This window comes from Amblyomma maculatum, chromosome 5 (genome assembly GCF_055883805.1).
Source record: "Amblyomma maculatum isolate TAMU_Amacu chromosome 5, ASM5588380v1, whole genome shotgun sequence".
In the NCBI taxonomy this organism is placed as follows: domain Eukaryota; kingdom Metazoa; phylum Arthropoda; class Arachnida; order Ixodida; family Ixodidae; genus Amblyomma; species Amblyomma maculatum.
In genome coordinates, this window is record NC_139348.1 from 136,001,486 (window position 1) to 136,026,376 (window position 24,891).

Below are 24,891 nucleotides of genomic sequence, written 5' to 3' on the forward strand. Positions count from 1 at the left end.
CATTTTTGTTCGTCGTGCGCAATGCCGCGAGGCTGGCAACGGTAAAATTTAGCGGCCTCACTGTGTCCGACGCTTTTGATCGCGACAAAGGGCACTCGAGAGAGAGCGGAAGTTGAGAGGGGCGGCGGACTGCGCGGATGCTACTGCGATCTCGACTTCCGTTTTCTCTTCCTGCGTGGCCTCGGAAACTGAAAAGCAAAGAACAACAAAAGATAGAAAGGCAGGCAACCCCTGCGCGCGTCCGCCCGAAAACTTTTGTTCCGTCCGCTGACTGCGCAGCGGCGGGGTGTGCAAGTCTAGTTGGCATCGAATGCTGTTTGCCGAAATGAGCCAGCGTTGGCGTGTGCGCGTCAAAATAGCGTAGTCAACGGCTTCACTTTGTTTTCCCTGGATCACGTGAACGAGGCGCCGCTTGCGAAGGATACCGACATGCGATAGACCGAACAAAAGTAGTGAGTATGATTAGGCGTGCTTCTCGCACCTGCGTGCAACCTTTGATCAAAGTATAGGGAGGCCGATAGTACGGCTTCGAAGCTGGCCTTCAAGTGGGCATCTTGGGAAGTCGTATCTGTCGGAGAAATGAGGACCTCTCACTTGCAAGAGATTTTAAGTACTGGTGAGCCACCAGCATGGCTAAGGAACAAACCCAGTAGGTTCTGAATATTGGACAAATACGTGTATGCATATTGCGTCCTTATTACATGGGAGGTGAACGAGTTCAAGAATATGTCTCACTGTAACGAGGCCGTGGGCGGTGAGCGTTACGCCGAAAGTTAGCTATGTCAGTTTGAACCTCCCCCTTTATATCAATCTGGAAAAGGTAAAAAAGAAATGCGAACTCCTTTATTTTTTTAATACACGAGTTTAAACAGCGCCTTGTAGATTTTTACACATCTACGTTAGGAAGAAAGGTAGGTTTTGAAGCACCGACTAAAACAAGGAGAGCGTCAGACTGCTCGCCAACGCTTCGATAAAGAAGGTTTTGCCAACCCTCGTGAAGAATGAAATTCGGAGACATGTATCACTTCTTTCTTTTTTGTTGTCTTCTTTTCATTTTCTTGTTAGTGCACTTTGTGGGGTGGTGGGTATACTCTCCTAGAGAGTTTGAAGTGTTGTGTAAGGGCGCTATATGTTATTAATCTCTCCATTTCCTCGAGCGTGTTGATGAGCAGAATTGCCTCGCTTCCCTGAGCAGGAAAGTGTCCATACGAGTTCTACCTCTCTGTCCAGTCTGATATATCCGCCAAGATGTTTTTGGCGGTAGGGGATAGAAGCTCTAGGCTGGCGACGAACCAGGTGAGGGGCGAATTCTGAGCTGGCAGGCCGACGACCCGAAGTCACGGCAGAACTATGAGGAAGCTTGCATGCTTATGCGGTCAGACTCCTTTTACGCCATACCAAGTGAAAATTGCAAGCGCCTTGTTACGTAAGCCAGTCAATACAGCTGGTGAGTGCGGGTACTGACGCAATAAACTTACATATTTTCAATGTGTGCCATGCTCTGCGCCTGCAGTTGCAGGAAAACGATCGCTGCAGTGACGAAGTGACGGAAAGGAAAGGAGAGGGGGGGGGGGGGGGGGGTGTCGAAGGGCATCGTCTTGTTGGACACATGGTTTTGCTCACAGTACAGGAAAAGTTGGCAATTAACCTACCCTAGGCTCACCTCGGAGGCATAAAAAATGTCTCTCCATGCGTCTTGGGTAACGTGCTCGCAAACGAGAGAAACGTGCTCAGACCTTAGCGCTCACGAGCCGACACGAGCTGTGTGCATGAGGACTGTAGCGCTGGTTCGGAGGTAGATCGAGGTGAGCCCATGATCTCAGCCCCCGCACATGCCATGGACAATGCACGTCGTCCTATATATCGCTGTCCCCAGGACATTCAGTGAACGGAAGCTGTACTTCTGGAACGATATTCCACAAACACGGCATTCGGTTAAAGCTTACAGGCGAGAGGAGGCGTCGTAAATTCGTCCCCGCTATCGAAAAACTTGCGCTTCTCAACAGAGAAGGAGCGGCTCCCACGCCTGCCACCGAGTTTTTATCTGTTGTAGGCCGTCATTGCACCCACCACCGCTTCGGTGGTGGACGACGGCTGTTGTTGCGGAGCGCGTCTTTCTCTCCCTCTTCCTTTTCTTTCTTCTCTATTTTCTCTTCTGTCTGCCCCGCCGGGGTGGTGCAGTGGTAAGACGCCCGACTACTGTGCCGGAGTACCCGGGTTCGAACCCGACCTCGGCGGCTGCGTTTCGATGGAGGCGAAACGAAGAGGCGTCGTGTGCTGTGCGATGTCAGCGCACGTTAAAGATCCCCAGGTGGTCGAAATTACTTCGGAGCCCTTCACTACGGCTCCTCTTTCTCTCTTTCCGCTTTCACTCCCACCTTCCTCCCTTCCCTTACGGCGCGGTTGCGGTGTCCACAGAAAACAAATGAGACAGTTACCGCGCCTTTCCTTTCGTATAAATGAATCAGGCAGCGGAGGTGACTCAGCTACAGAGCCCTTCTTGTTTGTATAATTAGAAAAAGACAAACACGCCGTGTGTGTCTTTTTCTTTTGCTCCGTCCCGTGTCTTCGCGCTGGTTTATACAAACAATATGCATAACTAACTCGCCCAAACTGCCGTTCTACTTCAGTTCTTTTCCTTCTTCCTACAGCCACAATAACAACAGACGCCCTTCGCGTTGCGTAGCTTCAGCTATCGTAATTCCAACCTTCGGAAGGGTAGACTCCCAAAATAAACTATAAACAAGACGACACTATGCAGTCAGCTACAGATCGAAAGCTCCCTGGCTAACTGCAAGGTCATTCGCAGCGTGCGTGTGTGCTTGAAGGAAAAAGCTGGAGTGGAAGCAGACGAGAAGAAACGTAATGAACTCGAGGCAGGTGGAGTGTTGAAGGTGCAGCTATTGCACTCGGCCGGTGATCAACCAATGACAACAATTTAAGAACTTGAATATCTAGGTATGACTTGTTTTCGAGTCGGATCTCATCCGCCGTCTGCACTGTTTCCGCCTGCAACTGCTGCGCGCAGACGGCAGTCCGCGTCAGCTTTGTACACAGTGGTCTATTAGTGTGCGCCAATCAGTGAAGTCTGGAATCGGACTGTAGCTGACGGTTTTTGTGGGAGATGTGCCAGTTCCCAATGGTTTGTAGGTCTATGTGGCTATACTTGCTGGCTATAATAGAACCTAAAGCTGTGGTGAGCTTTCGCTTTATTTAAAGCCCAGCGCGCAGCGCGAGTGTTTCATATAATGGCGACACGTTCTGCGCATGCATTCACTGTGGTAACTTCCCCTCTGAAATGCAACCTTGTAACTATGTCGAGGAAGATGCTATGAGCTTCTCAATAGCTCCCGGTATTACCGCGTCTCTAAAGCGACTCGTCAGGGCAAAACAGGCTAAATAGACGCTTCCTTTGCGTGGCTGCATTTTTGGCTGCTATAGTGCCAGTCCACTTGTATGAACTTGCCATACAGTGACCGCAAACTGCGTGAGTGTCAGATTCATTAAGAGTGGGCTCAATTCTACTCCATTTATTGTTTTTTTTTAACGTTTCGACTGAGGACGAAAGGAGGAAGGAGAGTAGGTGTTATGTGCAATAAATATACTAAGAATAAAACACACGGAAGAGACAACACCTGTTGCCAAGAGCTCTCACCGCGGCAGTATTGAAATATCAGAAAGGAAGGGGGCAAAAAGCAAAATTTAATACATGGGTACGAAGAGGTGGTTGAGAGGATGGAAAATGAGTTTTCCGTTTCCTACACACAGTTTGCATTAATCGTGCAAGGATTGTTGTCATTGACACTGTACTTCCAATTGCTAGAACATATTATTTTTAAAATCAGCCGTTAAAAGCTGGTGTGAGGCGCTTCCTGTATGCCTTTCGTGTTGTTTCAATAATTCCAGCAATAAGTTTTTCATAGACACTGGTACAACTGCATAAAACTGTTCAGCGCCTCTAAAGATGTTCATGGCTGAGACATTCACCTTTAAACCCTTTCCGCCCCCTCGATTGTTAACGTCACGCCTACACCACATATGACTCCGCGATCACTGGTCTGAAGGGAATTGCGCTGTAGCCTAACCTCAGAGATGTGCACCACGAAAAAACACTTTTGGAATCTGTTGACACTGATGCCGCCTGCATTTTGTTCCTTTTGATGGTTTCTATGCAGTATAAATGCTGCATTTTCCGTGCAATGACGTTTTTTTTTTAATCAGGAAGCTGTCGACTATTGATACGAGCCAACTTTTTTTTTTTTTTTTTCATTTAGCAATAAACTTTTTTTTTATTTTATTTCAAACCCAACAAAACCAACACAAGGAACATTGCAACAAGCATCTGGATCCCTAGCTCGCGGGCTAGTTGGGATCCATGCACAAAATGTTAAAATAAATTATTTAGTAGACAGCACTGAAATTTGGCAAAATTTCAAAAGGAGTAAAAGAGTCACAACCTATTGTAATAGTACGACTTTCGATTCGTCCACAGAGTTCCTATAAACCAGAGGAGAAACTTGAATGAAACACGTGCCGACGCCTCTTTTGGCGGAATTGGGACTACCCGTGGATTGATCGATCGATCGATTTATTTATTTATTTATTGATTGATTGATTGATTGATTGATTGATTGATTGATTGATTGATTGATTGATTGAAAATTTTACTGCCACCGATATAGGAGGTAGAAACTGCATTCATATATGCATTGTGATATCGGCCTGTCCCACGTAATCAGCGGTTAAGTGTTCCCCTCATTTTTGTTTCCGCGGAGAACTGTTAATGCGACATGTGAAAATGTTGAGCTCACTATTTTCGGAGGTTGAACGAGGCATGGACACGATGGCGCATGTTGGGTCGTTTGAACAGAGGGAGGTCAGATACCTCAATCAAACGGTGAGGGAAGAGACGAATAAAGGAATGCAAAAAGACAGGTAGTGAGAATGAGTTGACGTAGTGGAGGTCTGCGTTTTAGTTGCAGCATGTTCTTTGACACGCTTTGACACCGCTCAGTACACGGGCGTTATTAGATTTCGCCTTCATCTAAATTTGATTGGATCCGATGCGGCTACCTTGTACTGAACGACCGCGCGCCGAAGCCATTGCACTTCCGTGTGCAAGAAATTCGTCCGAGTGCGCCCGCCGGCGTCGGGCCACCGAACGCGCCCACCGCTTCCCGCCGGAAGGCTAAACTGCGGTGCACAGTCGCGGCGAACACTGAAGCGAACGCACCGAATGACGTGTCCGTCAGCTCTCTTTGTGCGTGTAATGTCGCCAAAAGTGATGCACGCCTGGTAGCGGATGGAGGGACAAATTCAATGTGATCCTCCTCGTACAAAGGTTGGCCATCCGAAACTGCTCTTTCTGGTTCAGCGAACGCGTGAAACGATGCCACCGCTGCCGAACACTGTACGCGTATTGACGTTCGTATATGACTGCGCACTGCCAGTGTTGTTAGTGTTTTGTGTACATGGACAACAGGATCATTAACAATAATGCTCGCGTAGGTATCGATAATTATTACGCTGTCTAAATCCAATACAGTTTTCTTCAAGCAGACAGTGTTTGGTGACGCAACGTAACATGCACAGTCACAATAATAGCTGACAATAAATTAATATGAGGAATACATTAGGCAATTACAGGAACAATACACTGCTAAACTTTCCTACAAACAAACAAAAATTAAGAGGTTTACTAATTATTGGCTTCATTGATTTAGCAGACTCGCAACGTTTTTGAACAGCTGAGTTGTGTCCATAGTGATGCATTCCCGCGGCAACCTATTCCACTCTTTGATGCCCGCGCAACGGGAAAAATAGATATGCAAACAGTGTGATACATTTCTCGTGGCTAGTGCTGCGCGAGTGATGATAAGGTGGTTATAGAAATGTGGTTTTATTTATGTGATACAGGAAACACGACGACTGTTAGACAGTGATGAAATGCCTGCTAGAATGTGCGTGTCCCTAATGCTATCATGCCTCGAGTATTTTGAGTTCGAGTAGATGAAACGAAGAGCCGTGAGTTGTGTTTTCTTTTTATAATTTATCAGTGAGATATGCCATATTCCAGGATCGGTCACACAAGGGGTTTATACGGGGTAAGCTTGAAGTTAGTGGGACCGATGAAAGTTTTTTTACACGGAAACCCTAATTGTCTGCGAGCTTTTGCGCTCGTGTTATTGATGTGAATGTTTCATTTTAAATTACTCGTAAATGTTCCACCCGAATTTTTGGCTGTGTTCGCCTTCGTGATGTTAATTACTTTGGAGTCCAAATTTATTATATACGCCGACAATACCAATGTATATTTTTAACTGCATGGTTAGCAGATGAACTCATTGATAGTGCAAATTCAACACTTGCTGGGTTAGATGAATGGTCGCGAATGAACATGCTTAAAATTAACATAACAACAAACAAGAGCAGGATGATAACCAAAACAATATCGATGCAGATCATGCCTAATGAAATCGTGCCTGCATTCAAAAACGTCAGGTGTAATCTTTAATGCAAATCTTTCATGAAATGTGAATGTAGATTTCGTTACAAATAAACTTGCGCAGGTAGTGGGACTGTCATCACTCTTTTCTGCCATTGAATACTACAACACTAATATATAGCTATATCGCGACTTTACTGCAGCTTAGGTTAGGGTCCAACAACTGAAGAAAACATGTAAAAATCTGGGCCCGTATTCCGAGTTTGCATTGTTATCGGTGCGTTCATGGGTGCGTCGCTATCTCACGTGACCTCGAGTCATCCGATAGGTCGAAACGCCGGAACCGGGTGTTGCCACCACGGAATCGGAAAAGGTGACAACATCATGTTCCCGTGTTTCCACCAATCAGATGACTCGTGGTCGGGAAGATAGCAAGCAACACTTTCAATAACGACGCCAACTTGGAATTACTGAAAATGTCTCACGTTATTTTCGTACTTTATACCGTGCTAATCGTCATTGCTTCAGCCACCGACATGTGCCGATGTGTTGTTGCGACGAAGACGAAGCACGCCGAGCGCTCCGCTGCAAGATCCTCTTGATCAGGGCAATCCATTTGAGCTAATTTAATAAACGCGGTATTACAGTTGGTGGGTGTGCTGGATACGATCCCCATCCACACTGGAACTTCGAAGCCTTACACTGCCCTCTGCGTCCGCCATGCAAGACGAGACCAGCTCGACACTGCCGGCCATTCGACCCACGGTCATTTGTTCTGGCGTCTTACGGCAGCGCGACCTTTGCCTCTTCAGTGGCACGGCCAACTAAGATGTCGACGACTGGCTGTCATCATATGAAAGAGTAGATAGATAGATGGATTTATTGAACGGAAAAGGCAGAGAGGTTGGCCCGAATAATTCAAATCTGGCCTGCTACTCTGCACTGGGGAAAGGGAAGGAGAGAAGAAAGAAGGTCATGATGGGTGACGATGTGGGAGAAGGCATATGAAATATATATACAGACACAGCAGCTTGCTTTACAAAAGTGAATCAAGTCCGCTGGCGCTCAAATAACGGCAAAGAGCGCGCACTGCCTGGACGCCGTTCCCCTTGCCCTGCCAAGCGCCCAGCAGCAGTTCCTCCGACAGAGGCCTCTTGTCTAAACGCTTCAAGGAAGCATGGTCCACAGTCTCTGGGATGCCACAAGTTGAACATTCCGGTGAGCAAGCAGCTACTGTTGAGATGCCAGGACAGATTTATTCCAGGCGAACACTGACACAAGCACGAGTCACGTGCAAGCCGCAGCGAGCGTCGCGCGAGCACGCAGCAGCGCAGCCAAGCTAACCACCCAAGCCTATCCACTGCGTGTGGCTACTGCCTACAACAGCTACAACTCTTACAAGCTCTTACAAGATGACTCTTACAAGCTCAGTAACATCACATTCTATCTGAAGGACGTGACGAACCTCTGATTTCGCAACCATGAGGCTGACCTGCCATCTTGGTCTGAATTCAAGAAGAATTTTGCGGAAGTGTTCGGCCGCCCGGCATAGTGCTAGCTTCGTGCCGAACAAGGTTTATGTGATCGTCCTCTGCGCGCCAACGAGACCTTTACAAGTTACAATGAGGACACCGTTGACATCTGTAAGCGCGTTAACCCGGTCATGCCGGAAGCAGATAAGATACATAACATCCTCAAGGGCGTTGCTGAAGACACCTTTCGGATGCTGCTAGAAAAAACAGCGCAGTCGTCAAGCTTTGCCAGAGCTACGACGAGCTCCGCAAGCACGCGGCGCTCCGCTGTGTGCGACGAGGCCCTATTCGCATTGGCTCTGTGTGGTTCTACAACTTCTGAATACAGTCTGCTAATTCAACAGATAAAGCCTTCATTCGTGAAGAGGTCGCACGCCAGCTGTCACTCATTCCCCATTTTTAAGACTCTGGCCGCCTTGTTCCTGAAGTTGTTCTGCATGTCTTTGGCCCCTACCATACTCCGTGTCGTGCAAGACCACGTCACTGGTGTCTTGCCGTCCAACCTTGTGCTGCCGCCTGTGGCGTGATTCCATTCTCTCAACGGTATGTAGGGATACAAAGGGCTTTTGCATCGAGGCTCCCTAGTATAGGTCCAGTGACTCTAGTAGGGTCCTCTGAGCAGCGTCACCTGGCGACAAATAGCAGAAACATTGTCGAAGCGAATAAGAACGCATTTAAATCCCGCCATTTCCGTCGCTTCTGTGGCGCAATGAATTAATACTGCGTATCTTAGCACTCAAAAAAACTTGTTCGAATTCCCTCACTGCAATTTTTTTTCACTTCTCAACATTAAAATACAATTCAAATGAACATCTTTCCTGGGGTATGTTCCCTTTTAGGTTGCATTATGTGATGTTTTAGATTCTTTATATCCGCAAAACCAGCTGTGAATACAGCCAGGCGGTGACGGTATGGCAACGTTGACACTATGAAACAACCTTCACCGTAATCATTTCCTGCCTTGAATGAATGTATGTTACTTTAAGGGCTGCGTTCAGAGGCACCTCTCAGCAATACTCGTCGTTTAACTTGCTGAGAGACAACCAGCTGTGAGGAGAAAGAAGTTGTGGCACCCTACCGTTGAGAGAACGAATTACATTCCTTTTATATTCCCTAGCAATCATTTCTTTTTTTTTTTTTGAGATGTAATAATCCATCTCAAAATCTAATATCTCTGCACCCAAATTCTTGGCCGATCCCCCTGTGTGGATAGTATGTGCCGTCAAATTAGAGGATTGGAGGAGAACAACAACAACAATTACGCATGCCTGTGACGGCACCTCTCAAGTACGCCCAAGTAACGGCTAGGCCGCTACTCTCACCCACAGCTGGTCCCTACGTGCCCGTCCCTGCCTTCCATTCGCTCTCACAGGCTGAGCCTTCGTTCCCAGCCCCTCCCTCAAAGTTCCGCCCATACCCTGCGAGCACTTGGCGTACTGCCGACAGCCGTCCGATTTGCTACGCCTGTGGTCGGCCGGACCATGTTGCACACCTTTGCCGCCAGCGACTTCAAGCTTCTCAGCCTGACATGCGATCCTACCGGTACGATATCGAGCCACCGGCTCGCAGACAACTATACGCCGGTGCTCACTTTGTATCACAAGATCTCCAAACCTATGCCACTAGCCGATCACATTATCCGATACTGCGACGTCCTATATACCGGCACCGTTGAGGGAAACCAACAGTCGCAGTTCCCGGGGCAAGAACTGCGCTTGTTTCGAATTCCTCAAGTCCTCCGTCTCGTCCCGCTAATGTCGTCAAAATATTTGTAGAACGCACCACTGTTCTTGCTCTTGGAGATAGGGGCGCAGCCGTCTCCGTCGTCTGTGAAGCGCTCTGCCGTCGACTTCGCAAGGTGACCTCTCCGCTTTCCGATTTTTCGCTCAGCACCGCCTCCTCACAGCACATTCATCCCTCAGCGTCTAGCTGGGCCCGTGTAATCATCAAGACGTTTTGCACCCCATCGAGTTTATTTTCTGCCCAACTGCTGTTTATGGTGCTTTATGGTGCTTTATGATGCTTTATGATGACTTACGGTGCGAAAAGCACCAGAAGTGCTTTCGCACCATAAGTCGCCAGGATGCCTTTTTTTCTACCAGGGGGGAAACTGTACCGTGCTAATCTTCAACGCTTCAGCCACCGACATGCACCAGTGTGCTGGTCCGACGAAGACGAAGGAGTACGTCGAGCGCTCCGCTGCAAGATCCTTCTGATCAGAGCAATCCATCTGAGCTACCTTAATAAACGCAGTATTACAATATCGTGATCTCTTTCAAAATACAATATACTGCCAGTTACTAAAGCTTACGATTATCGAGTCTGTAGAAAGCATTCATAAATAACTCTAGATTTCTGCAGTCAATAGCTGAACTGAAAGTGAACATAAGAACGTACACTACACGCAAAAATGAACGATGGAAGGTACACACATACAGAACAATATATAGTCTCCAAACATTGCAGAACATACTGCCACGAACATTAAATGGTCTAGATATAAACATATTAAACTCAAATCACGTATAAATAGCTTAGAAAGCCTTTTTTTTTTTATTATTTAGAGGTGTGTGTTATTTTCCTATGCTAGAGATCTGCACTAGCGTCGCGTTAGTTTCTTTTTGGAACCATTTTCCTAACTTTGTGAAGAACGTCACGTTGTCTACTGCAAATTTATATCAATTTTACTGTGTATTTGTTATGACTGTATATCTTTTGCACTGCCAGTATGAAGCTGTCCATTGCTATTGTATTGGGGCCTGCGGCCTTGTCAAGTTGTCATTGTCATTACGAAAACTTCTGCTGTGCTCCCTCATCTTAACTAAGCAATGGGCGTACATAAACATTATTATTATTATTATTATTATTATTATTATTATTATTATTATTATTATTATTATTATTATTATTATTATTATTATTATTATTATTATTATTATTATTATTATTATTATTATTATTATTATTCGTTTCAAGTTTCTCCGTTTCTTCATTCCCATTCCCCTCTTGACAGAATGCAGATGTTATTTAACACTTTTTGTCTTCACCTTGACATCTTCCAAATCTCACTCTCTTCATTTATATTGGACGTTCGTAGCTTTGCATTCTAAACTGTATTTATCGCACATAACTTCCACTTTCTAGCCTAAGCATTGTATTTAATTTACTTCACGTTTTGCTTTTTCTCCTGTTCAGTGCTGTTTAAAGTATATTGTACAGCTTTTTATCCGTTTGTTATTTATATTTTAACTTTAAACGTTATTTTTGAATCTTACTGGCCTGCGGTCAGTTCTATTTCTTTATTGTATTTCCCCGTATTTCTAGCCTGTGTTTTAAGTACCACGCACTTGTTGCGCCTGGAATGGTTGTTTATTTTATGTATATTTATATTACTATAATCAATGTCAGTTATTTGTTTTTCTCTGTCTATTGATTTTTTTTTTTTTCGTGATGTGCTCTACAATTTTCTGACTGTGTATATAAGACAGGCTACTCATTGATTTCTTTCTTTCCGTGACACTTTTGGTCTCAGTTTCATTTCATGTGTTATTTGTTTCCTCTTTTGTGCTCTATCTGTGTGTGTAAAACTTGTGTGTGCATTGTCATTTTTTTTTTTTTGTGCTGCAGCACGAAGACCACATGGTTGTTCCTGCACACATTAAATAAAGATTGATTGATTGATTATAAAAAAATCCCTTGATATTGTACGTGATAGAAAGAGGTTCCCTTTCTCGGGTTTTACTCATACATGCTGTTTTCATAGCAGTTAAATCCGTTTTCCATTCGCCACACCAGTGAGCGATATTAACTGGTGATGAATTGGTTTGGTTTGGTTTGTGGGGTTTAACGTCCCAAAGCGACTCAGGCTATGAGAGATGCCGTAGTGGAGGACTCCAGAAATTTCGACCACCTGGGGTTCTTTAACGTGCACTGACATCGTACAGCACACGGGTGCCTTGCTTTTCGCCTCCATCGAAAAGCTGCCGCCGAGGCCGGGATTCGATCCGGCGTCCTTGGGAACAGTAGTCGAGCGCCGTAACCACTGCGCCACACCGGCGGGGTGGTGATCAATGGAAAGTTATCATTATGATCAATTAGGTGATGAATTAAGTCCTAATTGATCATAATGCTAACGTACAGTAGTGTATGTGACAAGGTCATCTGCGAACATCTTATGCTTACTCCAGGAGATACGCAAGTACAAATGCCATTGACATATGCTAGAAAAAATGCAGGACCCAAAACATACCCCTGTGGCATACTTCTAAATGACCAGAATGGAATTTTCCTTTGTAGCCACATTGGCTACATTAGTCAAGTACGTCATTATTCAGGATGCTACAGTGGGACTAATACCATGAGATTTTGTATTGCTAATTAGTTTTTAATGTGGCACTCGATCGAAAGCCTTTGAAAAAATCAGCGAAAATATTGCAGCCTAAGGTTGATTCCGGTGGCGAAATGGCTAATTATTTCGAGAATTTGAGTGCAACGATCGAGAAATTTTTGCGAAATCCATGTTGATACGAGTTCAGTGAGAGATTATCTTCCAGACAGCTATTTAATTGGTTATACGTTTTAAAAATGTGCAACAACACTCGTGAACGATATTGGCCATGTAGTTTGATACAAGTATAGTTCATCTGCAGCTTTAGGGGCGGGAATAGCCCTTGTACTCAGCCACTCTGCAGTCCGGGTAGCAGTCTGAAGCAAATCGGTATAGATGCATCTATAGAAGTGGGGACATTTGGACTGTACAGCCTCTGAGGAATGCATTGAAAATATTGCCGGGATCTACAGACTCTTTTATGTCAATGTTAAGCAGCAATTTCAGGATCCTACGTTCTGTGATCCTGAAGTCAGACATTGCCTAGGCCGAGGCGACGCGCACGAAACAGTTCGGCGCGAAAAAAACAAAAACGAAACAGATTAAAACTGTGAATTGAAGAAATTTGCTATATCGCGGTCATCCTCAGTAATGCACTCGCTTATCTTTATCTTAGTGATAGTGATATCGGGTTTTGAAAAGTAATGCCAAACCTGCAGCTCATGCGCTATAAAATGTGTTAACGTAGTGGAAAGAAACATGTTTCTTGCAGATCTAGTTTCCGTTTTAAGTTTCTGAGATGGCTGACTAATGCTAGCTATGCTTTTTTTTCGGTGACGCATTCTTTGTAATTTCCTTTTAAAATGAATAATGATAACGTTACCTACTGTTATTTGAGCTTTATTTTCTTTCACTGCGCAGAGAGCAAGCTGTCCTTGCAGTGTATGACTGGTTGATCGGAAGGTTAACCACTGATCATGGACACGTAAAGAAGAGCCAACAAAGGAATCATCGTAAGCTGCCTCCAGGCAACCTGTAATACTCAGATCCTCTGCTTGACTACAATTTTTCACAGCTAAAAAAGAAGTAATTTTTGTTCCTTTAGTACCTGGGCATTTCACGTTTGTATAAAATGCTGACATTTAGTGGCCTGGAATGCCTTCTAAATTTACTACAGCCGCCTTGGCGCGGATTTGTTTTCGACAGCCGCTCCTCGGAGGTGGTATCCGAACCTGTGGGAACAGGTCACTATATCCTTCCTTTGGTCGGAAAATGTCCCCGGACTCACGTATTGGTCGCGAGACGAGTGCACGGCATGAGCACAATTCTTGTAGGGTCGACACTCACTAAGAAGTGTCTTCTGGCGGGCTAGTTGGTGTGAATCATTCATTATTAAAACTTCGCAAATAAAACAGTTACTGTGTGTTTCGCTCGGTCCTTGTTTTATTCGCGCAGTTTTAATAATGAACGACACTCATTGCTCCGTTTGTCTGCTTCTCTTTCTGCTAGGGAAGGCGTAGACTGCCATAAATTCCCGAAACACAGGCTGAAGATAACTCGTGGCAAGGAAGATTGTTTACTGTGACTTTGTGGAAAACACAATCTGCCAAACGCCCCGTTAAAATTGCCGCTCAGGCGCAACAATACCCAGAAATATTGGACATTTTGTGGGAAAGTTGTTAGACGTAATTTTCTGACGTATGTTTCTATATTTTCAGATTAGTTGTTTTTCTTTTATTGCAGTCTCACTCATTTCTTGTGAGCGGAAGACAAATATGAGAAGCAGAATTCTGCTACGCGTTAGAACCTCAGACTATTCCCATTTTTTAGCTGCACACAATATCGTACAGCTGTCTCTGATTAGGGAAGACCGCCCCTATCCCTACCCCGGTCCCTACCCGACTCTCAGTTAAGAACATCAGAGCACCTTATTTTTATCCCCGATGTCCGCAAAGCACAAAGCGCTAGCGAGCGGCCCTCGAACGTGACGCCATGGGTGCTGGTAGACCTTGCATACCATCTAGAGTGCACTTCGGAGTGGGAGCCGGTAAGATGGTTAAATTAACCCACCAACTTACACGATGATTCCGGTCCATTAATGGGACCAAGTGGGTAAGCCATCCATACTAAGCTTGGCACAACTGCCGTTCTTGTTAGAACTAGTAACAGGCTCTGGTTTTCAGTCCAGTGATACGACTGTGCTAAACCTAAATGGAACAAAGAACTGGGTCTTCAGGCGGCTGTGCGTGACGCAAATTGCCCCCCACCCCATATTCGTTCTTTGGCCATCGCAGTTGTAAGATGGCGGCCAGCGAGGCGGAGGACGGCGTCCAGATGCGGGGTTCGCAGAGCTTCCGTGCACGAGTGCAGTTCCGGAAGTCCTGCTCGGGGCCACCCAAGATGGAAGGATACCTGCGTAAGAGGACGGCCAAGCTGGTGAGAGCATATTTATATAGATGCATTAAGTGCCACCACCAACAATGCTAGGCACTCTAACGCAGGCGTCTCTCCGACGCAGGTGGCGAAGGACTCGGTCACGAGGTACAGCAGGGGGAGCGGTATTTCGCGTGTTATGTTCGGTTCTGTCAAGTGCATGGATCGAGATTGCATCTCGGCGCAGTTCGGTGCTTGATATTGGCCCGAGAAGCAGATATTGTGTTTGCACAGTGGTGTATCAGAAGAAAGACACGTGGCCTATAGCTGCACATTTTACAGGTCATATTTGACAGGTCAAATATGTGTGTATATGGATAGCTGGGAGCGGGACCAGGCCATGGTGGTTCAGTCTCAAAGTGAAGATTTAACTTGTGGCTCTCTGATACATAAAAATGGTCGAATGAAAAAAAGAGCTCCCCCCCAGCATTCAAAACTCGGCGCCTCTATTGCTTGCTCTACTGGTGCGGCTGTGTGATAACGCATTATCCCTATCTGCTGAATACAGTATACCGTTCAGCTGTCCATATCCATGCCAGCACGTACTACCATTTACAGAATCGGTAGGTGGCATAAGTCTGCGCAGTTGGGCGAGAGGGAGCCCCGAACTCCAGTTAACGGTTGCGGGCACTTGCCGCCAGGGCAGAGAAATGAGAAGTGACAGCAGGATCGCGTCTGAAAGCCGCGAAAACAACGTGTTAGTGACAAACTAATTCAAGTGCGCTTGCGTATTTACTTAGACAACACTTTTACCGCAACTGAGAACGTTACTCTACAGGGCAACGCTGGCAACCAAAGTCCAAAGCAGCGAAGCAGACCAGCATGCTCGGACTGCCAGCCGGTGCGTGCCAAAAGAAAGGCTGTCATATGCCACCTTCGGTTTTCCTCATACTGTGCTATATCACAAGCAGTGCAGGTGAACACTTCAGACCTAACCTTCTCGGATCAAAGTGGCATACACATTCTCCAACAAAGGAGGAAATATCGCGCCCTACTTCAGCAGAAGTATACAGTTCAAAATCGCAAGCCTAATCGCAGTATAGGCAAGGTTAATTCTTTTTTCAAAAAGCTTTTAATGGACTCGGATCGAGTGCCGGCCCCATCAACTTACACAGTGTCTTACGCACGATTTGAAAATTTCGAAAGTATGATTCGTCGTACTTAGGAATTCGGCACTCTGCTTGACACAAGCACACAAAAAACTGTGCCGGTTTCAACGCTTGCGTAGCCGGAGGTTCAGCGCTAGCTATTTACGGTGGAGAAGGCTCAGTTTGCAGCGCGCCACTCGGGGCTCTCCTAAAAGCATAAGCGCGAGTAACGCTAGCGATGCATGCAGATAGCGCAATCCTCTTCTCGTCTCTCTTTCGTATTACGCCAATGACCCCTCAGACCCGGGAAACGTGCCTCAACCGATAGAGGTCGCTGCAGAACGCCCTACGAGCGATGAACGATGTGTGAAGGAGTGCCTATCCTCACCTCCCCATCGCATCTTACCAAATATGAAGATGAGTTTTGAGCACGTGTGTTGCATAACATAACCGGAAGTGGTGGCAGCCTAACTGACATCCGGTTCCGGTGTTTCCACTAATGAGATGACTTGAGGTCAGGGAGAAAACGTCACTTCTGGAAACGACGCAAAAGCGGAATAAGGGCCCCATTCCAAAAAAATAATTGATATGACAAGACAGTCCAGTTAACTATTCTGCAGAAAGTATATGACGTGAGAAATGCGGATAATTATCGGAGTGTCGGGGCATAACGCGTACGTGCTTGTTTTGTGTCCTCTCCTTCTGCAGAACCTCAAGTGGTTTTGGCGCAAGTACTGGTTCGTACTGGACGGCCGGTCGCTGCTGTACTTCAAGTCGCAGTCCAACTACAACGTGAGTCATGGAAAAACGTCACAACAGCGCTGCTCGCTGCAAAGTGCCTGTGGCGACAATTAGAACTATACGGCTCCCACAGTATCTGGTGCGATTTCGCGCTTGTAAGTTTTTACGTTCGGGTAGATTCAGGGCTGTCTGCAAAATCAGCATTTCAAATGGGCGCATTGTTGGCAGTACGCTGGTGGATAGCAAGGGTACAAAACAAACTTCTTAACATTAGGCCCTTGTGTAGGTTGTAGGTGGTCGGGTGCTGGTAACTGGGAGGTCTCGCTCGACCCGTTAATGACGTTCTTGATAGGGCAGGTCTGTCGAATCGGGTTTGGGACGCTAGCCAGTGAGGGAGATGATGAGGAGTCCGAGTGCACAGTGTTGTACGTAGCGTCCGAGCTTCTTGTATTGTGAGGGCAATGCATGATACCACACTACGCGAACGGTTGCGGGAGGGTCTCCAAGTCAGATACAGATACAGAAGCCGATAGAGAAGGAGGAGGAGGTAAACTTTATTTAAAGAAGAGGTCGTAGGCGCGGGGTGGGTTGAAGTTTCCGTCCCCGCGGTGGGCTCCTCTTCTAGGCCGGACGCCAGGTGGCTGACCGACGATGTCGTTCAGCGACCTCTTCAGCCCGCTCCGTGACTCGGAGTTGAACCTCCGGGTCGGAGCTGAGCAGCGCGGCCTCCCACTGAGATTGGGTAGAGAGCTGATAGAGGACACTTTGCTGCGCGTTGGCGTCAAACGACAAGGAGAGCACAGTGCGCGTGAACGAAGATTTAAATCAAGGACGGATTTATTTATTTATAGGAAGGGAAAGGCGCGGTAACTGTCTCACTTGTTTGCTGTGGACACCGCAACAGCGCCGTAGGGGAAGGGAGGAAGGTGGAGTGAAAGTGGAAAGAGAGAAAGATGAGTTGTAGTGGAGGGCTACGGAGTAATTTCGACCACCTGGGGATCTTTAACGTGCGCTGACATCAAGGACGGATTAATGGCCTCTTTTGGAATGGTTCGTTTCATTTGAACAGTACTATATATGACCAATGTATTTCTTTCACCTTTTTCGCGTAAAAGAATGGCGTTCAGCATAGGTCTCCCACGCTCTCTTAAATGACCCGGTCTCAAATGTTACGGCGCATATCTCAAGCGCCTATATCGAAGAACACTAACTATGCAGAACCTCGGCACCTGCAAGGGCCTGGTAGACTTCGGCCTGGTGCAAGCTGTGCGGCCATCGCACGGCTCCAAGAACACCTATGCCATTGAGGTCATCACCCGCTCAGACGTCATACACCTCGTAAGTTCAGCTACACGCACTACGCGTATTCGGCGCCTGCTGAGAAGTGTGCTGAAAAGCCTGAACAGCTTGCATGAAGCCCTTAAGCACAAACCGAATAAGTTTCAACCGAAACGCGCGCGCACTCAGGAATAATATTAGCGCTTTCAAAAAGAAAGACAAACCCTTTTAAAGTGCTGCAGAGACCTAATTTTTGGTTTCGTGTTTTATACTTTATAATGATGCCTAAGGCATTACTGAGCACGGATCATCACGTGATATTTTGCTAAGACTCCTGAATAATTTATAATCTAATTTCGTTTCTCACCTGTTTCGGTTTCTGCTTCAACAGCCGAGTGATGGCAATGGCGTCAAAGTCGTCTTGGTCACGTGAGGGATGAAAAAATAGCGATATAATCCTTCCTGTGTCGTTTGATTTCGCTACAGTGATAAAGCCAGCCTACCTCAAGAACTTATAAGTGTAGAATCGGCGTTCATATCGCTGCTTTCCGTGCCGCGCGTCAAGACTTGATTGTGACGTCACAGCCATCTCGGCTGCTGAAACCGAAACTGGCGAGAAAAGGAAATTAAATTATAAATTATTTAGCGGTCGTAGGCGAAAACTGCGTGCGGATCGACATAGGACTGTCTTACGCATCACTAACAAGAAGAAAAATGTCACTTGGTGTCTTTATTTCTTTAATGATACCAATGATACAGTGAAATATTAAAGCTCTTGCTGCGGTACTGTTTGCGCACATTTTCTGCTAAGCGTACACAATGTCAGAAAGCCATTAGCAGCATATTCAGTTAAAGCTGTCTGCTTGTCTCCAACAAGCCAGTCAGTCCACGGCATTTATCAGTCGGTAAAAGACTGCAGATGAAAACAAAGTAATCGTTTTAGAATCCAGCACATCACCTCAAAGGAACGGTAAAGGGTTCGCCGAGTCGCGGCGTACTGTTCTCCCCTTGCACTTCCCTGCACAGCATACGTACTGCGCAGCGACTACGTACTGACGCAGGCGGCGGACGACTGGCAGACGCGGCAGGTGTGGGTGGCGGCGCTGCAGGCGGCCATCCAGATCAGCGAAGTATCGTGGCCATTCAAGGTGCAGGACAACGCACCCACGCTCGTGCAGATGCAGCGAGGAGAGTGAGTGCACGCTTCTGATATAACATCGAGATGAGCACGTTCACCGTTCGCAAACCCACTAACCCGCTGGGCCAGCCTGCGTACCAGCACTTAAGGAGCGCCGCCACGCCCCGTGCGCATCGTATTTGTGAATTTCTATCAAAAACAGACATTATTTCTTGAATGCAAATAACGGCACAACCCATCCCAGGACTTGGTTTGCAGCGCCTCAGTACCGCGGAGTGAATTTTGCCGATATCACAACGACCACATTCACGGACGCATTATTGTCATTCTATCCGTTTAAAGTAGAACAGAGCAGTTGTATGTTCTCTTTTATTGACGGTTCCTACGTATAAACTACGGATTTTTTTTCCACAGCAGATCAAGAGTATAACGCTGGCAGCTCATATCAGCCACCCTTTAGATATGACTAATATGCGCCCTCGCGCAAGTGTATTCAAAACACTATACTAGCTGAATAAGATAAAACACACATAGTTTTCAGCCGGGATTGCATGGGCGAAATTACTGCAGCAGTGCCCACTAAATCGCAAATATCAAGCGATCGCACATAGTAGAGCGTTTTGCCTTGTTTAATCGGCTCTATAAGTAACACCATCACCGTAACTGCATGGCCCTGACGCAACTGCGTTCATCAGTGATTCTTCGCTGTACTTTCGCAGTATGTGCAACTCCCCGTCGACCAACAAAAGCGAAGGACAACGTTCGAGGAGCGCCGAACGCAGTCACAAGACGTCCAGCCTCATCATCTACGAGAATGTCAGCTTCGAAAACGTAGCCCTAAACGGAGAGAGCTCCGGTCGGCGGCCTTCGAGCGAGGGCGCCGTATACCAGCAGATATCGGAGGCCAACCAGACGGCCCACGACAGCGAAGCAGTGCCACCAACAGAAAAAGTAAACGCTTTCAGCAAGGGTAGTCCCTGTGCGCACACGAAAAAGGACAAAGCGTACGGAATGCTGCGAAGGGCCCGCTCGTTCAGCTTCGGCTTAATGGTTCACAAGGGTCGTCTTCCAGGCTTCCACCGGAACCGCGTTAAGTCTTCGAAGAGCGGCAGCAAAAATGCGACAAGTCGGAAGCACGACTCCAGTCCTTCTCAAACACCGGACTCAAACCTGGCCTCTCGAGAGACGAAAACAGCGTCGCATCAGAAGGAAGATTCAATCGGTTCCGTTCCAGCAACGGAGCTGGCACCGAAACAAAGCGGCTGCAGTTCGAAGAATTCGTCACACCAGAAACAAGGTTCCACAGGATCCGCGAAGTTAAGGGTCGATGCGACACCGAAGGTGCGAAGCAGGCTGGACTCGTCGTCATCGAACCGTGTCGACGAACATCGCATCACCGCGATCCTCGACCTGAACCCTACTTACCAGACCGCTGGGGAGCTGAGGACAGACTTACCAGGGGAGCCGGCGCGAAAGAGGCAGGATTCGGAGAGTCGGGAAACCTTCGTTCCCGATTTCTCATCGAGGCCCCAACCCAGTCCGATGCCTAGAGGCGACGTTGCCATGATGTCTAACCAGGAATACGCAGAGGTCTACGAAGGCCACATGCCACCACAACTGATGCCGAAAACCGGTGGTGAACATCGCGCAGACAACCACAGCACGAGTCTGAGAAACGACCAGATCGACGCGATGATTGCGAACCGGGAATACGCAGAGGTCTACGAAGACCATTTCCTACCGTCCTCGCTGCAACGGCCCGAGGCGCACGCTGACCACAATGGAAGCAACAGTCCGAGACAGATGCAAGCACCCGGCTCGGAATACGCTGAAATAATCGAAGGCAACAGTACTTTACCGCTAGTCAGAACGTTCTCGAGTCCCCCTGGTTGCAGCGGCAGCGGTCCTCCGGACAGAAGACTTTCGGATCCCGAGTCGTCGTACACCAGGAAAATGAGCAAGGACTCGGCGGACGACTCGTCCCTACACATCTACCAGGAGGTTCGGGGTTCTTCCGGCCCCCCGTCTCCGCAGCCATCACCCCGCACAATTTTCATGCCACCCAGCACGAGGTTTGCTGACATGGACGATGAAGAGGAGAGCTACTATTCCAGCATTTCGGAGGAAGACCTCAGGCGGTACCAATGGTCCAGCGACTTGGGTAAGCGAGGAGTGATGACGCATGTCGCGACGCCTTACACTGAGCATGGAAAGCGCCTTGTCGGTAAAATCCAGCGACGGAACCGGTGAACGAAACGCAGAAATAGCCGTCCGTGTGTTAGCTTTCCGGCATCGCGCGTCCGGAGTACCGTGCACTAGTTTTGCGCTTTAAAGGTCTGTTCGATTTGGCTGCCCCAGTTCCGTAAATATACGCGAGTGCGTAGCGCCATTTCGGATGCAGGCTGGCATTAGATGCTTCGAAAACTCATTATCACGCAGTTGTAGGATACCACATTATGTAAAAGACCGAAGGATCTCAAGCAACCCTAGGGTTGCTTAAAGGGACAGAACACCGGTCAAATTATGTCATGCGATTATGGTGGAAATGAAAAGACCTTGCCTCGTATAGTACAGATCGAGTATTGCAGTATCAAAGAAAAGAGGCTTTACATTTTAATTTGCCATTGAAAATCGCAAAAAAACAATTTAAGCGCTATCTTGCGGAGAAACCCTATTAATTTCATTATAGTACCCTATACGTGACTACATCTCAGCAAGATATCACTGATTTTCGTAAGTGCACATTATTTTTTTTCCTTCTAGGAGTGCCTCTCATATTTTATTATATTTTGAGTCAGTGCATCCTGAAATTAAAACCACCCTTTCATCGTATCGCGAAAGGCATACTTTCATCTTTGGTCATTAGATGGGGCCACAGTGTTTTGCATTCCGTGGATGAAGCGATCATATTGCTCTCTAAATCTTTCGTCGACGAGACGTACGTTATTTCGCCGTGACAGCCTTGAGTGTGAAAACCGAAAAGGACGCTACTCTGCGCTAAAATCCCTAATTACTGTCTGGCCAGTGAAATTTATTTGTTTTCAGTACGTCTTTTTTGGTGACCACCATGGTTTCTTGCATTGGGCTACGTTAGAACGGGCGCATGCACTGATCGAAAAATTCTTGGTAAAACGTTTTACAGCGTTTCCATCAAAAGCGCTATGGAATCGACCATTTTAGACAGCTTTTGTATTGCGTTGAAAAAACTTTCATGTCTATATTCCAGTGTTCTGTGCCTTTAAAGGGCCACTGTACAGGGTATGACTTTTTAAGCAAAGAAGCCCAGTGCTTCGATAAGCTACCGGAGATAGTCTGTGCAAAATGCTACAGCGATATGCGCTCCGCAAAGCAGCAAAAATACAAATCAAAGCTCTCTCATCCTCCCCTTCGGGAAACCAGCTTCCCCGTTCTCTACGAGCCGCTAGGCTGACGTCGGAGTAGCGAAAAACATCCATTGGTTTGTTTCACTGACTGACGGACGAAGGATGGGCGTACACGACCGCTCGCTGCACGCTTTTCCCTCGCCACGGCGGAACTGAATGCAATGAATGCGGCGAGGCGCGCTCCCTCGCTCGTTTCGCTTTCGCGCACGCAGAGTGCCACGCCCCACTTCCCACCAAACGCGTAGGAGGAAGGGGAATTCGGCTCGCGGAGGCTAGCCTCCGCGAGCAGGAGAGTGAAAAATATTTGCAAGGGAACGGAAGGAGAGAAACCTTACAGAATCCGTAGATTGCGGTGGCTGTAATTGCGTTATTAGTTAGTGGGGCGAAGTCCCACAGTCACCGGGGAAAAAAAGTCGACCGGAGGGTGACAGTGGCCCTTTAAGCAAATCGCACAGACGTAAGTGCCCACGTGGACCAGGGGCAGCGTGTCTGACTCGAGATCCAAGAGTCCTGGAAGGCCTGCATTCTTATCCCTCAAACTCCCATATCAAAGGCGCAACTCGAGTTAGTACCTGCCAATTTTGCGATGTCTAAACGGTCTCATGACGTCACACAATCCGATGACCAATCAGAGCACGGATTTTTCACCTGATCTGCTAACTTTCACCTACCAGAGCCATGCCCATGATTTTGTTTTTGTTTACAACGCCGACGCTGGATTTTCTGAAGAACACATTAAAAATAAATAATCGCATAACGAATATAGTGCAAAGCTGCGGAGACCGTTTTTAATCGACGATATCTCTGGTGGCACTTAAGACACTATAATAACACATCGGAAATTACAACGCGATATGTGTGTGTGTGTGGGGGGGGGGGGGGGCGGATCCTCTGCCCGAGGGGCACACGAACTGACTCCAGGCGGGTCGTGTATAAACATAGGGGTTTATTCATGTCCGAAGATCAGGAGTGTCGTGGTCGGGAGCCGGCAGCAGGAGCACCCGCACAGAAGACGATCCGGCGAGGAAGACAGAGAGGCGACGGCATGCGCCTCCACCGCGATGGGACAGGTTATCCCGGAACGAGCGGGGAGAAAGAAGGGTTAAAGGGGCCGCACATCGGTAGCTGCTCGAAAGGCGTGCGTGTGTGTGTGTACGCTTGTGTGTAAAGACGCACAAATTAAGGGACTAGTGATTAGTCATGGAAGGTAGAAATCGAGAAGAAATGGCCATGGGCAGGACATATAGTGCGAAGAGAGGATAACCGATGGTCGCTAAGGTTAACAAACTGGATTTCAAGGGAAGCAAAGCGTAGCAGGGGGCGGCAGAAAGTTAGGTGGGAGTATGAGGTTAAGAAGTTCGCAGGGGTCAAGTGGATGCAGCTAGCACATGATCGGGTTAATTGGAGGTATATAGGAGAGGCTTTCGTTCTGCAGTGGGTATCATCAGGCTGATGATGATTACAATAGGAAAATGCATGCGAAGATCAGCAATTAGCCCCAGAACGGCTTATTGGGCTTATTACGTTCCCCCATTATTTTGCAGCATGTTGGTGGACGGTTTGGTATCCATTGGTATTGGTATATTATATACCTTTGAGACCTCTGGTCAGAGCACGTTCTTTCCGATCAAATGGCAACAAGTATACAAGTTTTCGTCAATGTTCCATTTACCCCCCCCCCCCCCCCCCTTCTACTTTCAGCGCGAGTGGGCGAGACCTCAGAGACGGGCACCGAGTCGTCCACATACAACACGGCCGACGCGAGCGGCAGCAGCGAAGCCCTGGCCGAGACGGGATACATGGAGGACAACCCGCACATTACCGTCGCGGCCACGGACAGCGAAAGCAGAGCCGCCTCCAACGGCCGCCTGGGTGTGGCCCCGCCAAGCGAGGCCATGCGCGAGCTGCGCGAACTGCTAGACTGCTTGGGCACCGAAGACGGGGGCAACATGCTTACGGGACAGCGCAGCATCACCAGGGCTAGGCAGCTGCTGGTGCGTGAAATGTCCGCCTCTGTAAACGAGGCTTAGTGAAGAGGTCGCAGCGACCAGCGGCAAATAAAGACGTTTGGCACAGCGCGCAATATTCCAGCTTACCGTGTACCACGTGCTGCCAGTGCGCATGCGCTGACCGGTTCCGATGAGGCAATCGTGCGCTATGTAAAATGTAAAAGCTATAGTCTGATAATACCCACGTTTGCAGTAACCAAGACACACAATCCGCTGCGAATTATTCTGCTGTTACCTAAATAAAAATCTCAGATGATATAAGGTCAGGAATTTACTCTCTCTCTCGGTGTCTCTGGTTTGTTCTGTATAGACCTTTTCACGACCCTCGGAGAAACCGGTTTGACTGGGCTGTGAAGCAGGTCTGGGGGGAGAATCCTCAGCTTTTTCCTGCGTTATGAGCACAACCCACTCTCCAATATGGCAGCGCCCTTTGGCCAATTTTGAAAAGGAACCGTTTCTGTTTACGGTTCAGCGCAGTAGTACAGATGCTACGTCCATAGCTAGCAACTGTCGTTGC

The 24,891-nt window shown here is 47.4% G+C and overlaps 1 protein-coding gene across 4 annotated transcripts; it reads left to right on the forward strand.

The window, feature by feature from the left end:
• The first annotated feature begins 225 nt into the window (after positions 1 to 225).
• LOC146189669 (uncharacterized) lies at positions 226 to 24,648 on the forward strand. Of its 4 annotated transcripts, XM_084604436.1 has the most exons (8): positions 226 to 452; positions 13,226 to 13,317; positions 14,599 to 14,740; positions 16,534 to 16,617; positions 17,785 to 17,904; positions 18,906 to 19,036; positions 19,702 to 21,143; positions 24,067 to 24,648. In XM_084604436.1, exons 3-8 carry the CDS (start codon positions 14,606 to 14,608, stop codon positions 24,393 to 24,395), a joined length of 2,241 nt encoding a protein of 746 aa, XP_084460562.1. In that variant the 5' UTR covers positions 226 to 452; positions 13,226 to 13,317; positions 14,599 to 14,605; the 3' UTR covers positions 24,396 to 24,648. The 4 variants fall into 4 exon arrangements, with proteins under 4 accessions (XP_084460562.1, XP_084460563.1, XP_084460561.1 ...); XM_084604435.1 differs by lacking the exon at positions 13,226 to 13,317 and having other exon boundaries at positions 227 to 452; XM_084604437.1 differs by lacking the exons at positions 13,226 to 13,317; positions 17,785 to 17,904.
• Positions 24,649 to 24,891: the final 243 nt, after the last annotated feature.